The following is a 15,052-nucleotide window of genomic DNA, read 5'->3' as shown; positions in this document are numbered from 1 at the left end:
CTCATTTAAAAGCCCCCTTGTGTGTGAAAAAACAAGCAAGTTGTGTACAGGCGGTGGGAGTCTTTCAGACAAGCTTGTGCAACAAAGGCATGTGATGTGGGGAAGGTAGGTAATTGAAATGCTGTGGCAGACGCTTTGCTTTGATGTGTCAGTGTACGTTTCCAACTTGATTCTAGCCTCTAATCTATGGTGAGTCAGCGTGGACGTCTGCTGCACCATGGCTACATCTGAGATGGCAGTGACCTAAGCTCCTGATCAGATCCTATTAGGCCCTGCCACTCGCTGATGCTTCTGCTGCTGAGCTCACTCTGTCCACAGATAACGAGCTGCCAGTTCTGGTCTTTGTTGATCCTGCTTGCGAATGTGCGGAGAATTTTAGCTAACATTTGATGTTTGTTTACTATTTTATTTGCTATTTAAAAATATGTATATTTCTACATGAAATATATTTGAACATTTGTGACTCAAGTATACTCTGCACACAAAGAAGTAGCCTTTTATAAAACTGAAAGCTTCAGTATTTTGGACTGGGGGCCGTCAACTTCAAAGCTGAGATTTGGGAAAGTGTAAAATCACACCTAACTGTGGCAAATGATATAGCTTTTTAGTAAGGACTGGACTTTATGATGGCTTCTCCTTTACTGTATCACTTCCAATGCAGATGTGAGAGTGCCTAAGTTGTTCATTTGTAATGTTGAACAGATAATTTAGAGACCCTTCATTATCATAATGTTTGAGGCCCAGAGTAGCTGGTTGTTAAAGCAGAATAGACAAGAGTGTGTGGGAGGATTCACTTTTACTCTCACCCACACTTATTTATGTTAGCGCTCAAATAGTGTTATTAAATTGCTAAAATCACAGAGCATTCACAAACATTAATGCGTCAAGACCCACTGCCACCTCTTTGTGGCGTATCTTTGTCAGTACGTGTGTGGGTATGTGTTGCGGATATGCTTTCCCTGACATTTCAGCAGGTAAAAATAGTGTCTTGGATTCACATATTTAACCTAGCACAAAAGACAGAGCTTTTGTTTGGAAAATAGTAGTTTTATCATGCAACAAATCACAAATACGAGCCACAACCAGGTTGTTATTCACTTGGCAGCTATTGGTGCAATGATAAAGATGACACTGTGGATGCTAAGAAAACCAGGCAACATGTATGTACCATTAGGGATGTGTACCTTCCACATTTGAATCCATACGGTACAAAATACCGGTATTCTTGGAATCGTACTCAGCAGTACAAATTGTCTGTACTACTGTGTGTGTTTATGCGTTAATAAATATTAATTTGTTTAACAATACAATCCCCCTTTTTATTTAATATTTAACAGTGACTTCATAATGATAATTGTGCTGTTCAGTTGTTATATTTTGATTTCTGACACTTCTGAGTCTCATTTGTAAGTATTACATAGTACACTTTGCATGCAGTTGCAATTTCAAGATGTTAGATAGGCTACAGTGTGTTGCCTACTCGGGAGTGGCCTTTGCCATTAAGCTTAATCTAGTCTTTTGTTGCACCCCAAAAAGTGTTTAAACTGTAACTATTGTATTTATTACACACTAGTTGTTTGATTTTAACGTACATCTTAGTTGAATATTTTATTACGAAATTTGGAGGTGTTGAAATCGCCGGGTAAAATCAATTAATCCGCATAACAAACACCTCCCCCCTCCCGTCCATATAACCCACCAATACAAATCAAACACCCGCACAACACACTCAATCCCACAGCCCAAAGTACCATTCACCTCCGTAAAGTTCATACAGCACCAGTGTTGGGACTAACGCGTTACAAAGTAACGCGTTACTGTAACGCCGTTAGTTTCGCCGGTAACTAGTAATCTAACGCGTTATTTTTTTATATTCAGTAACTCAGTTACCGTTACTACATGATGCGCTACTGCGTTACTTTACGTTATTTTTTATGTAGTATCGGCTAGAAACAGAAGCGCTGCGTTGTCTTTCTTCTGAATCCTCCTCTGTCACACGCCGGAGAGAAAAAAAGAGGTGTGTGTCTGGGTGTGGCTGTGGGTGTGGGGGGGAGGTTGGGGGCGGGGGGGCGTGTCTTCGGTTCGGCACACACGTGATCCGCGGTTTGATATATGAAACAAAACAAAAAGGTTGTTCGCATGCACGTTCAGTCCACACACAGCGTGGTCATGGCGAGCGGAGTAACGGAGGAGCTTGAACGCCCCGCGCCATTTAATCGGTGTGTTTATAGGTGCAGACTCCGTTGTGCAAGACGAGGCTTTTAAACACATACTGAACGTGCTTGAGCCACGTTACGACATCCCGTCGCGCAACCACTTCAGCGATAAGATTGTGCCAGATCTTTATGAGCAGGAGAAGAAAAAAGTTGTGGATGAACTATCCAGAGCATCATCTGTTGCGCTCACGACAGACTGGTGCACGTCCAGGGAAACTATGTGACGATAAGCGCTCACTTCATCACAGCAGACTGGCAGATGAGAAGACACGCCCCCTGTACGAGAGTCACCTTGCGCAGGTACTGACAGAAGCAGTGGAGGAATGGAGGATAAAAATATCCAAGTCACGTGATAATGCCAAAAATCAAATAATTGCAGTGAATGAGGCAGGACTGGGACCACAGGTAGTGCAAGTAGTGAATTTGGCATCACATCTCAGTCAATAGGATGGATCGCCTCCTTGGGAGGATCAGGAAGGAGGTTACCTACTTCCACCAAAGCACAACAGCTGCTCATGTGCTTAAGACAAAGCAAGAAATGCTAAAGCTGCCTACTCATAAAGCTCATACATGATGTCATAAGGAGGTGGAATTACACTTATGATATGTTGGAGCAGCAGGCAGCTATATACTCTGCATTGACCCACAACACCCTGCAGACAAATGTCCAAGACATCATCAACCTGTCTGATGATGATGTGAGAGTGGCAGAGGAGGTCCTCCAGGTGCTTCGTCCCCTCAAAAGTGTTACATCTCTACTGAGCACTGAAACTTCACCATCTGTGTCAATGATCCTGCCACTGAAAACAAGGACTCTACCATCCATGACTCCAAGTGTGGAAGACAGCAGCATCAGGCTTTATTTCACTATCTATGTTTCAAGGAAGATGATGTGCCTTCTTATGTTGCACTTTAACTTGTTTTTTTATTAATGGTCATTGGTCCAAGTTTGAAGAAAGGAGAAATGCCTTTTTATGTTGCACTGTTTTTCATTAATTATGTTAAAATGAAAATAAAAATGCATGTCAAGTTGATCAACAGATTGTATTATTCTCCAGTGCAATAACAGTACTGAAATGAAGGCTAAAAGGGCATTAATGGGAGCTTTAAAAAAAAAAAAAGAAGAAAAGAAGAACTAAATAGTTACTTTTCACAGTAACGCATTACTTTTTGGTGTAAGTAACTGAGTTAGTAACTGAGTTACTTTTGAAATTAAGTAACTAGTAATTGTAACAAGTTACTGGTTTTCAGTAACCAACCCAACACTGTACAGCACATATATTTTCCCAAAGTTACGTACGTGACATGCACATAGCGGCACGCACGTACGGGCAAGCGATCAAATGTTTGGAAGCCAAAGCTGCGTACTCACGGTAGCGCGTCTGCTATCCAACTCAAAGTCCTCCTGGTTTTGCTGCAGCCAGCCGCTAATACACCGATCCCACCTACAGCTTTCTTCTTTGCGGTCTTCATTGTTCATTAAACAAATTGCAAAAGATTCACCAACACAGATGTCCAGAATACTGTGGAATTTTGCGATGAAAACAGACGACTTAATAGCTGGCCACAATGGTGTCCCAATATGTCCGCACAATCCGTGACGTCACGCGCAAACGTCATCATACCGAGACGTTTTCAGCAGAATATTTCGCGGGAAATTTAAAATTGCACTTTATTTATCTAACCCGGCCGTATTGGCATGTGTTGCAATGTTAAGATTTCATCGATATATAAACTATCAGACTGCGTGGTCGGTAGTAGTGGGTTTCCTTAGGCCTTTAAGATCTTTCAAACAAGCCCCTGATTGTTTCTGTGAGCATAGTATACTGATGTTAAAAACTAGGGATGTCCGATAATATCGGATTGCCGATATTATCGGCCGATAAATGCTTTAAAATATAATATCGGAAATGATCGGTATCGGTTTCAAAAAGTAAAATTTATGACTTTTTAAAACGCCGCTGTGTACACGGACGTAGGGAGAAGTACAGAGCGCCAATAAACCTTAAAGGCACTTCCTTTGCGTGCCGGTCCAGTCACATAATATCTACGGCTTTTCACACACACAAGTGAATGCAAGGCATACTTGGTCAACAGCCATACAGGTCACACTGAGGGTGACCGTATAAACAACTTTAACACTGTTACAAATATGCGCTACACTGTGAACCCACACCCAACAAGAATGACAAACACATTTCGGGAGAACATCCGCACCGTAACACAACATAAACACAACAGAACAAATACCCAGAACCCCTTGCAGCACTAACTCTTCCGGGACGCTACAATATACACCCCCCGCTACCACCTACCCCCCCACCTCAACCCCGAACCCAACCTCCTCATGCTCTGTCAGGGAGAGCATGTCCCAAATTCCAAGCTGCTGTTTTGAGGCATGTTAAAAAAATAATGCACTTTGCGACTTCAATAATAAATATGGCAGTGCCATGTTGGCATATTTTTCCATAACTTGAGTTGATTTATTTTGGAAAACCTTGTTACATTGTTTAATGCATCCAGTGGGGCATCACAAACAAAATTAGGCATAATAATGTGTTAATTCCACAACTGTATATATCGGTATCGGTTGATATTGGAATCGGTAATTAAGAGTTGGACAATATCGGAATATCTGCAAAAAAGCCATTATCGGACATCTCTATTAAAAACCTTTGCGTAAAGTGTGAAATACTTTTTCTCGGTGCATGCACTGCTGAAAAAATAGTGGAAAAGAGTAAATTTTTGTGTGGCTCCACTCCAGCAAGAAGCACCTCCCTCCAAGTTGCTGTGGATAAAATTCTTCTTTTTTGTCATCTTGCTCATTATCTTTTTGTTTTCTGACTGTGAAGAGTGCGGGATGTCAGGCGCATGGCTAATTTAAATATGGTTTGCGTAATTAAATGGGGGCATGGGCAGGGAGTGCCCAGCCAATCCAACATAAGCGCTCAATTCCCTGTTGATTGCAATGTACAAAAGAAAGGTGCTAGGATTAATTTTTGATACATCTTTAATACATTTGAATTTTTCCGTGCGCATGTTTTAGGAAATCCACGAAAGTCGTCATACATGAGGCCCCAGATTACTGAATATGGCCGAATATATGTATTTTAAATAACAATGAGGTATTGAACATTTTCTGCACAATGTTATCTGATTATTGGACGTGTTTTAAATCTGATAATCAGTCGTCACAACGCTGTACAGTTAAAGGGACTATTTGCAACTTGCTCAAAGTTACATGTCCCATTATTATCCCTAATTAAGAGCATGTGCGCACATACTATGTATGAGCGTATTTATGTCAATACGTGCTGAAAGCCATAAGAGGGCGGGATAAAATGCTAACAACACATTAGAAAGTTAGCGCACTCTAGCCTTTTGCGTAATGGTTGCAAACAGCCCTTTAAGTTCAGACCTGAGCAGCAATTGTACTGGGTTTTACAGGAAATGATCATCATGAAGTTGTGATTAAAAAAATAACTTAATAATGCAATGTATAGTACTTGTACAGAAAACCTGAGTATGTGTAGAAGTATTACAGGACTTCAAGACTGTTCTTCCAATACGCAAAAGTGGGTTTCTATTTTTAGGTAGTTCTTTTTTCCATAAGGGTGTGACACACAACCGAATCATCTTTGAGCTGTGTCACATTGTTCTTGATCAATGTACCTGAGAGTTGTTTTTAGCAAGCTGACACGCTGTCACCGCTCTGATATAATGAAAGGACAGGTGGTGGACTAGATTGGTAAAAATAGCACCAAATTAAAGCAAGCACACATATGAATGAGGTCTGTATGGCGATACTGCGAAATCCCAGGAGGCTACACAGTAAGATGCATCTGTCTGCTTGAATTAGTGAATCTTGTCAAAGCAACTTAAGTTAAAGCTGAGCAGCTGAAGAACGCAGCATTGGAGATTTTGAAGACTTTCCTTGCAAGGAAAGAGAATGCACATCAGATGACAGATGACATACACTGAATGTCTGTGAGCATTCATCTTATTTCTTACTAGAAATAATTATTTTTGAAACATTTACAACTGTTGTTGAGCATACATAAATACATGAAAATAAGGCTACACAACAGTACAGTACAATGTGGTGTGAGAATACACCACAAGGTGTCTCCTACACTCCATGGAGATGACATAGCAATAAGCAGTAGACAGTATGAACATTACATTCTGATCATGTTTAAACATAAGCCATTATTTAAGGACCACTACCATTTTTGGATAAAATAAATGTTTACCTCTGTAGGGCAACAGCTAACATAAGTGCAGGTTTCTCTCAGCAAGAAAGCACTAGCCACACCTAGTGTGTGTGTGACAATCATGAGTACTTTAACTTTAACTTTAAAGGGCAGTTATCACACTTATGTCCTAAAAAAATACCTTCATTATTAAATTAGGCAGATATTTTCTACCCCTTATATGGTGAATCAACATACAGTACACTGGGTCATGTTTAATATGAACCTTATATTTATATAGTACATTATCCTAAAACCCTGCTCAATTTGTATTTTAATTGAAGTCTAATTAACCAAGCAATTATAATCAGCAAGTACAGCTCAAGTTATTAAATCTGCACAATGACAACATTAAAACATCTTCCACCACTAGTATTACTTATAGGCCGTATCAAAGAAAAGTCTAAAAATATGTTACCGCTGTCCTCTGATGACCACGTAAGAAAGATATATTTTTAGGGCGATATGGGTCGTATGATGGCGATGACATCGTCTGATGGCGTTGACATCATACTATTGTGTATTATATCAGTAATACACAATCAATATTATTAAACATGCCAAATATGCATGACTTTGGAAGGACATGTCCTGAGTGTTTTTACTTATGTAAACAGTACACAGTTTTCAACAACTGACTAAATCCAACAACAAATACAATTTTGATTTGTCAGATTTTCTAGCGCCCTTGATGAAACATACTAAATAACATGAGAAAAGAAATAATAGTTGAATCACTTCTGTCTTTTAAAGCTGGATAAATAAGCGCTAATTTACCGGTATATGACTGACCTTAGAGGTGATTTAATTCAATGCGTATGCATATTGGAGATTAAAATACCTATAAATATTAATGTAGGGCAATTTCCAAAGCGCAAATAAGCAGTGCATTATCTCTGTGTGGGCTTAGAGTGGAATCGCCCTGATGCCCCTTTCTTCACAACAGCTTGCAGGACCGACAAACACCCAAAGACTAATGGAGTGGATAATACCCATTACGCTGAGCTTTGAGTGAATTAATGTAAACTTAGAGCATATAAAACACTAAAATATAAATTATAATACATGAAAAATCAATATATATTTATAAATGTAAACTGCAAGAGTTAGAAGTTAGAAGGAACAATTGCTTTTTTTTTTAAATCAGTTTTTCCAGAATAACCAGGCCACAAAGCACCATTTTTAGTCAACCGACGTAATCTCCTGTCTCTATTTCCGGACTCGGAAAGCATGAAAAGTGATCTGATTTGTATACATATCCCATTTAAATAGAGGGAGGATTAGAGGCACATCAATCATGGCTCAGCCCCAGGGAATGAAGGAAAAAGGTTACTAAATTTATCACTCTAGCTTCTGCTGCAAGTGATTTAAATATGGGAATTGGAGTCTGACTGACCGTCCTCTGTGGGAGAGTATAGCTCCAACTCTGTGTACTCTCACAGAGCAGGGACTATTAATTACCACACCCCAATCACTCTTCTGCATTACTGCGTGTACACATGTACGCACATTAACATACATACACAGAGAAGCGCGCAGACACGCACACAAGTATACACCTAGACAGACATTGTACATTGGATTTTTTCTGCTTGTTATTTTGCTTTGCACCTGTTTTTCACACTGGCCATAGTCAGGACCTTGGTCTGGTTGAAAGAAGCATGTTTCTCCATGGTTCTTAGCCATCTCGATTAGCCCCATGGCTGTCCTCACAGTGGCATTACGAGCGTGGACAAACACCATTACCTGAAAAAGTTAAAACATAATTATGTCTGCTTTGGTGATGACATCAGAATGTAATCTGTGAATTTGCATAACAATAGAACTTGATGCAGTGATTTAATTTAATTTAAATTTAATTTAGTTTTTCCATTCACAGTAGTATGTTGTAAAAAACTAATGACAATTTTAAATGGTAAATGGGTTATACTTGTAAAGCGCTTTTCTACCTTCAACGTACTCAAAGCGCTTTGACACTATTTCCACATTCACCCATTCACACACATATTCACTCACTGATGGCGGGAGCTGCCATGCAAGGCCCTGACCACGACCCATCAGGAGCAAGGGTGAAGTGTCTTGCTCAAGGACACAACGAGCGTGGCGAGGTTGGTAGTAGGTGGGGATCAAACCAGGAACCCTCAGGTTGCTGGCACAGCCACTCTCCCAACCGCGCCACGCCGTCCCCCGTAATTTTATGGTAAAATTATGAAATTACCCAACAAATTGCAAATAGATTAAATTAATTTGGGAAACATTGAAACATGTTGTGAGACTCCAGGCTAAGAAACTAAGATTAGCCTTGGGAGGAAAAATTGACATCTGACAACTTTCAACTATTTGTCCTCACAGACCCGAACAATCTGCCCACTTTTAGAGGCACAGACAATGAGGCCATACGGCAACAAGTAAAACAAAATGTCAAGGCATTTGGAGAACACACATTTACAGGTTATGCTGGCAAAATTAGGTCTTAAAACCACTGTTGTTGTATTCTCTTTATCATTCAACATGTGTATTGCAAGATTGCAATGAAAGAATGAAAGAAATGCAAGATTGATGAAATACCTGATGACCAGCTTTGACTTGCTCAATAACTTTGTTATAGCACACCTCTTCCGTGTCATGCATTTGCTGGATCTAAAAGGGACAAAAATAGTTCTCATTTGAATCACACTGTGCTAGAGTGAAGTGCAATTTGGTAATTTTAAAAACATGTAAATCTAAAACAGTTTTTTTAATAGTGTATTAAAGTAAACAGTAGCATGACGGCTAACTAATACACTCCAATCATTAAAGTTATTTTACCTTATTAGTAGCTTTGATGCCAACAAAGGTCTGTCCAAGTGGCACTGGTCTGAAACGACTGTCGAAGAAGAAGAGGCCAATACATGGGTTGACGTGCAAGAAAGTGGCCACATCCAGATAGTTGGGGAGTGTGGCTGACAATCCCAGGATCCTAATCATGCTCTGGGTAGATTCCACCTGTTCACCAAAAACATTTAACACTTATTGCAGTGTGCAGTAATGAAAAATGGTAAAAGTAAAAAAAAAAAAAAAAAAAGGATTAGGAAGAAATACCCAACAAATTGTGACTAACACTGATCAATGTGCACAACTGTGCACATACTTAATAGGCACTAATCAGATTAGCTAGTGGTTAGCATGACTCTGTAGAATGAAATCTGATATGTCCTATTACCGATGTGATCAATGACATCAAATAGGAGCCATCAGACTCACAGACGTACTATGTGTACATTCTGTAGCATCCCAGAAGACTGTAACTGTTGGTGATGGGTCAAACGATACAGAGCCATCGACGCATTATAAAAACACAGGAGATTGCCGTGTGTGTGAAGTGAAGTGAATTATATTTATAAAGTGCTTTTACATAGTGAAACCCAATATCTAAGTTACATTTAAATCAGTGTGGGTGGCACTGGGAGCACGTGGGTAAAGTGTCTTGCCCAAGGACACAACAGCAGTGACTAGGATGGTGGAAGCGGATATTGAACCTGGAACCCTCAAGTTGCTGGCACGGCTACTCTACCAACCGAGCTATACTGCCCCAAAGTGTCACTTTATGGAAAAAAAACCCCCAAAAAACACGGGACCAATACAGCTGCTGTGTCATTTGACTGTAAGGCGTCAAACTGTGTTTACCAGAAGCGCTTCTTTCAGCTCATGAGTGACAGCTCACACTAAAAGAAGTCGCAAGAGTGGCGTGCCTGTTTTGGTCGTCATCATCAGTCTAATTAGAACTAAGATAAGGGAAAGTTTCCAAAGTGTGGGATCATTTTGATCTTATAGCATCAAATAAGGTAAAAGTTCTTCTTTTCCGATTTACTGTTTGGCTCACTGAGTTGCATGTCTCATATTACTTTCTGCACACTATTATACTTGCTAACTATTATTTTATTTGCAGGTCAAATACCGTATTTGCTGCACAGAGCTTTCCTTCTTTAACAAGAGAACATCATCAGTTATTAGACATTACACGGCTCTGCATGCAAAAGACACACTTGGGTCGAAAATACACTTGTGCTGAAACCAGTAATTTCTAAATTTCACAAAATCTTTGAGAACTGTACTTTTTTTTAAATTGTGTCTATCACTCACAATCCTTGTGTAAGACAAGCACACATGTTCTCTTTTTTGCGTTCCAACTTGTAAATAAACGCTAGCATGGGTCAGCTAAAATTGGTGTTACTGGGATTTACTCCATTCCGCCTATTAATTGCTCTAAAAACATGCAAAATCCTCAATCGATGTTTTTTTACACACACTGTATGTAATGTAACAAGCAAATTCATAACAACATGTAATATTTACTTATTTTGGTCATTTCAGGCATACGGCGGAGCATTCATTTCCCAGACGCATCAAAATGTTCGCTATTTCCAACAATATCAACTACAACTAATCATGGCAGACTTCATGAGAGCCAACATTGACTACTTTAGGACAAAAACCTTCTATTGTTGATCCTAAATATAAAGAGGATGATTTTCAAGTCTTAGAAGCTGAGTGATAAGCAGATACAGGAAGTCGCACTTTTGCTAAGTGCTGGACAAGAGATAAAAACTACGAACATAATAAAATAACACACTGGGATGCCGACTGATGTAATGTTTAAATGTTTCTGTTTAGATGAAGAATTTATCATAATCCTCACATAGGTTTAAAAAAAATATGGCCACCAATGAAACGCAGTTGCCCTTTAAATATGTTACTACATTGTTACCTTGTGCATTTAATAAAAATAATACACTTACACACATGCTGTTTACTTGTCTAACCTCTACAAGTTGGCTCTCAAATGTTGATGTACTCCTTGTGAGAAAGTTTTTTTCTGAAGCGGGAGGAGTAGAATCAAAGAGACGACATCGCCTTGCACCCAAAATGTGCCATAAGCTTCTTTTTCTAAATAAAAAACACAAGTACTTGACAGTGACTTACGACATGCTTCAAACGTAGAAATGTTTTAACTCCAGCAGATTATTAAACACTAACACAGCATCAGTGCAGCGTCAATACAGCCAGTGAGTGTGTGGCACACTCACTGAGGCGTCATTTAACCATTACTATAACTATATACAATGTTATAGGTCACAGCAAACTATGCAATAAATATTGTTGGAAAAAATAAGATGAAATAACATAAATAACAGAAGTCATCTTCCTCTTTCACGCTATCGGTTATCAGCTTATTTAAACACAATACCAAAAATATATTTTTTCACATTTGTCTTGATGTCCATCCAATCATTTTCTATACTGCTTGTCCAGGTTCCAGGTAAGCTGGGGCCTATCCCAGGATACAACCTGAACCGTATGTCAGCCAATCACTGCAGGGCACATATAGACACATACCCCTTCACACTCATGTATCGATGCCTTGATCTAAGAAGCAATGTCCTGTTTATTTGGGACGATACAGACAAAAAACACATTTCTATACCTGTCTGATGGTCCGGGCCACAAGGCTCTCCAACACTGGTCCTCGATCTTCATGAAGAAGGTGAACTTCATCCAATATTAGGAGCCGCACGATTTGAGAGAGAGCAATGTCTCCAACACTCTTTCTGGTCACAACGTCCCACTTCTCTGGGGTGGTCACTAACATCTGCATACATATAAACACATTTGATTTAACGTTTATGTAGCCGATTACTTTTAAATGTGTAAAATATTTAGGGAAGCGAGCGTGTTAACATATACAGCCTGCCCTCTCATATTTGCATTTGATATTTTCATAGGACAATACTATAGATACGACATACAGGTAATTTGATATTTTTAGTCAGTATACAGTTTGCAGTATACTGTAGACCTACTATCGTTGAAAATGAGTCAACTCGCAGACATTATTGTCCAAAAAACTGGCAACACAAGTAAGCAGCAAGACAATTGCCTTGCCTATACTAAGCATGGTGGTGGTAGCACAATGGTTTGGGGATGCATGATTGCTGGGATGCTGAGGTTCATGAAGGAAACCTGATGGAACATACTTACCCCTTGGCCACAATTTGTTCAAAAGTAAACTTGGATTTGGTTTCGATTAGTCAATGTACAGCTTGGAAAGACATAATTGAAGGTTTGGAAGAAGATTCCGGTAACAACTTGTGCAACTCCAGTGACTTATATGTCCAAGAGCAGTAGGTAGTGCTAGATAACATTGGTGCTCACACTAAATATTGACACTTTGGGTACTGTTCAGATAATAAAAGCTGTGTGTCATTTTCAGAGGATGGTACATGTACATCTATACTGCCATACAACCTACACTGACTTGTTCTACCCAGGTTTTTTAGCTCTGTTGTATTGTCTTTTGAGAATACATGACTGCTGAAATGTAAGGAATGTACAGAATTTGTGAGATACTGTACATGTTTACCATGATCAATACAGTAATTTCCCAATAAGCTCGCTCTATAAAAGCATACCTAGCTTTCGTTCAAACAAATTGTAACAGCCATTTAAAAATACACACAAAACATATTGTTATCTATTAAATAATATACATTGAGATGCTGGCAAGTAAAAACCGACTACTTTGTGTAATGCTTCACAAATACAGAGGAAAACATGCTTTTAAATGTGCTTATCAATCACGGCTACAAGACAAGGGAGGGTCACATTTTTAAAAGGAGTACAAGGACAATTAATGAATAGCAGAATGTGTTCAACAATAAATGTGCACTTACTACATTTCTGACAAATGTGTGTACATTATATATAAACTACTATATACAACATTTTATTTAGTGCCTATTACAAATAAGGTAAGTACAATTCCTCCAAATTGTTGAGTGTTGATTAAGATGTAAGTGCACTTCTGTATGGATATCATTTAACAGAACCCAAAACAGCCTAGTTATTTTTCATTAGTTTAGAGTAGACTGAACGTTAGGCAGAGGTTTTTTTTGCTACATAAAACTGTCTTTGATCACAAACATAGTATTTAATTGCATTTGCAAATGCATTCAAATCTCGAAGTTGACATTGTCCCACATTATGCTGCCTGACAAGTCATCTGCCTATATAAAGACATGGTAGACCATGTGGACTTTAAAATGCAGTTCTGATTCCTAGTATATGCTTTCTTGCTATCTCATGCAATTTCTGCTATTGCATTATTTAATAGGTTTTTCCTCGAATTAAAGAGGAGGGCACAATACATTTCCACAATTAGCAAGATGCAAAATATATTTCCACGATTAGGAAGGCGCTCATATTTACTGCGTTTTTATATTTACTTCATATTACAATTCTTCCTGAAATCCATTTTTATAAATAAAAAAGAAACTGTGTTTAATGTCATTAATTTCCTCTTTGGACAGAGAGGGAAGAGAGCCTGGTAGTCCCAGAAAGCCACCCACACACTGGCATGCACAGGACTGTATCACTCCAAACTCAGTTTCCATGGGAACCATTAGTCAAGGAGACAGGGTGAAGGTGGTTTTACTTTGTACGAGAACATCAAATGGCTTATGCAGGAAAACATTATTGTTCTGTTTGTGTTTAATTATGTTACAATATGTGGAAACAAATATTTATTATTCTGAGCGGAACTGTGATTAACCCCAGATTTTGACTGAATGCGTAACGGCTGCTGAACTTCGCCTCCACGGAGCTTCGCCGTTATCCGCCAATCCTCACCGCCGTTCTGATGTGCACTGTTGCGGCTCAGTGAATTAGCGCGGACCTTTACGAAATCTTGCGAATCTGCACGTAATCACATGATAAAGAGAGTTGGAGCAAAGAGAACAGTTTATTCTATCCTTCCAGAGGAGCAGAAGCAAATAAACCTGGTCCTGCCATTCGAGATACGCAACGGCATCACAGTGGAACGTCTCGAGTTTTGCCGTCCAACAATACCCAAAGTGTGTGATGGCACTGACTTGACTTCTGGGAAAAAAAACAACAGTTTTGCCTCGCAGAATGACAATTTTATTTTTCCATTTGTAGGAAGCAACAACATAACAGTAACATCCTCCCTGTGGAGCATTGTACACACACACGTACACACATCTCATTCAAGTCCCGCTTCCCCGGCCCCCGTATCAGCTGGGATTTGCCAAAAGCCCCCATGTAGCTGTCCCGGATATGCCTGAAATGTGATTATTTGATTTTGTATCTCCAGAATCCGCATGTCCTCATCCATTTGTGTAAATGAGGTGAAACTACATCGGAAAACAAGTTGACTTCAGGTCCGTACCAGCCCATTAGGATGTTTCAAAGTATACAATATGAATCGCCTTCAGCAGCATTATTTTATTTTGAAAGTCAACTGGATACTTTATTTTGCTTTTGTGCAATACTTCCTGTCACACGCATATTACCTGAATTGATCCGCCGTGTTGCGGCGACCATGAAAAATAGAAGCTCTGTGTATATGTAGAGCAGGGATGCGGTACAAGTGCCGTGCGCAGGGACTATGCCGAGGGTCCGACGGCGGTGAAAAGTGACACATTTACTACAATTGAAACGGAAACAGTCTGCCGCCGTTGCCGCATTGTTACGCATCCAGTGGAAATTCAAGGTTAGCGTGAGCTTGAGCAAGGGCTATGAGATACT

General features: G+C 39.4%; 1 protein-coding gene across 1 annotated transcript in view; it reads right to left on the bottom strand.

Moving 5' to 3' along the window:
• Positions 1-15,052, bottom strand: part of ascc3 (activating signal cointegrator 1 complex subunit 3) — a 407,454-nt gene that overhangs the window by 50,813 nt on the left and 341,589 nt on the right. Inside the window, exons 11-14 of the mRNA XM_062063751.1 lie at positions 11,934-12,098; positions 9,278-9,454; positions 9,038-9,109; positions 8,081-8,215 (exon numbers count right to left, since the gene is read on the bottom strand). Of these exons, the coding sequence (XP_061919735.1) occupies positions 8,081-8,215; positions 9,038-9,109; positions 9,278-9,454; positions 11,934-12,098 (549 nt within the window). The remainder of the gene's footprint in view (positions 1-8,080; positions 8,216-9,037; positions 9,110-9,277; positions 9,455-11,933; positions 12,099-15,052) is intronic.

This window comes from Entelurus aequoreus, linkage group LG11 (assembly GCF_033978785.1).
Source record: "Entelurus aequoreus isolate RoL-2023_Sb linkage group LG11, RoL_Eaeq_v1.1, whole genome shotgun sequence".
Classification (NCBI taxonomy): Eukaryota; Metazoa; Chordata; class Actinopteri; order Syngnathiformes; family Syngnathidae; genus Entelurus; species Entelurus aequoreus.
The sequence above is the reverse complement of the archived record's forward strand: the minus strand, read 5'-3'. Positions and strand labels throughout refer to the sequence as shown.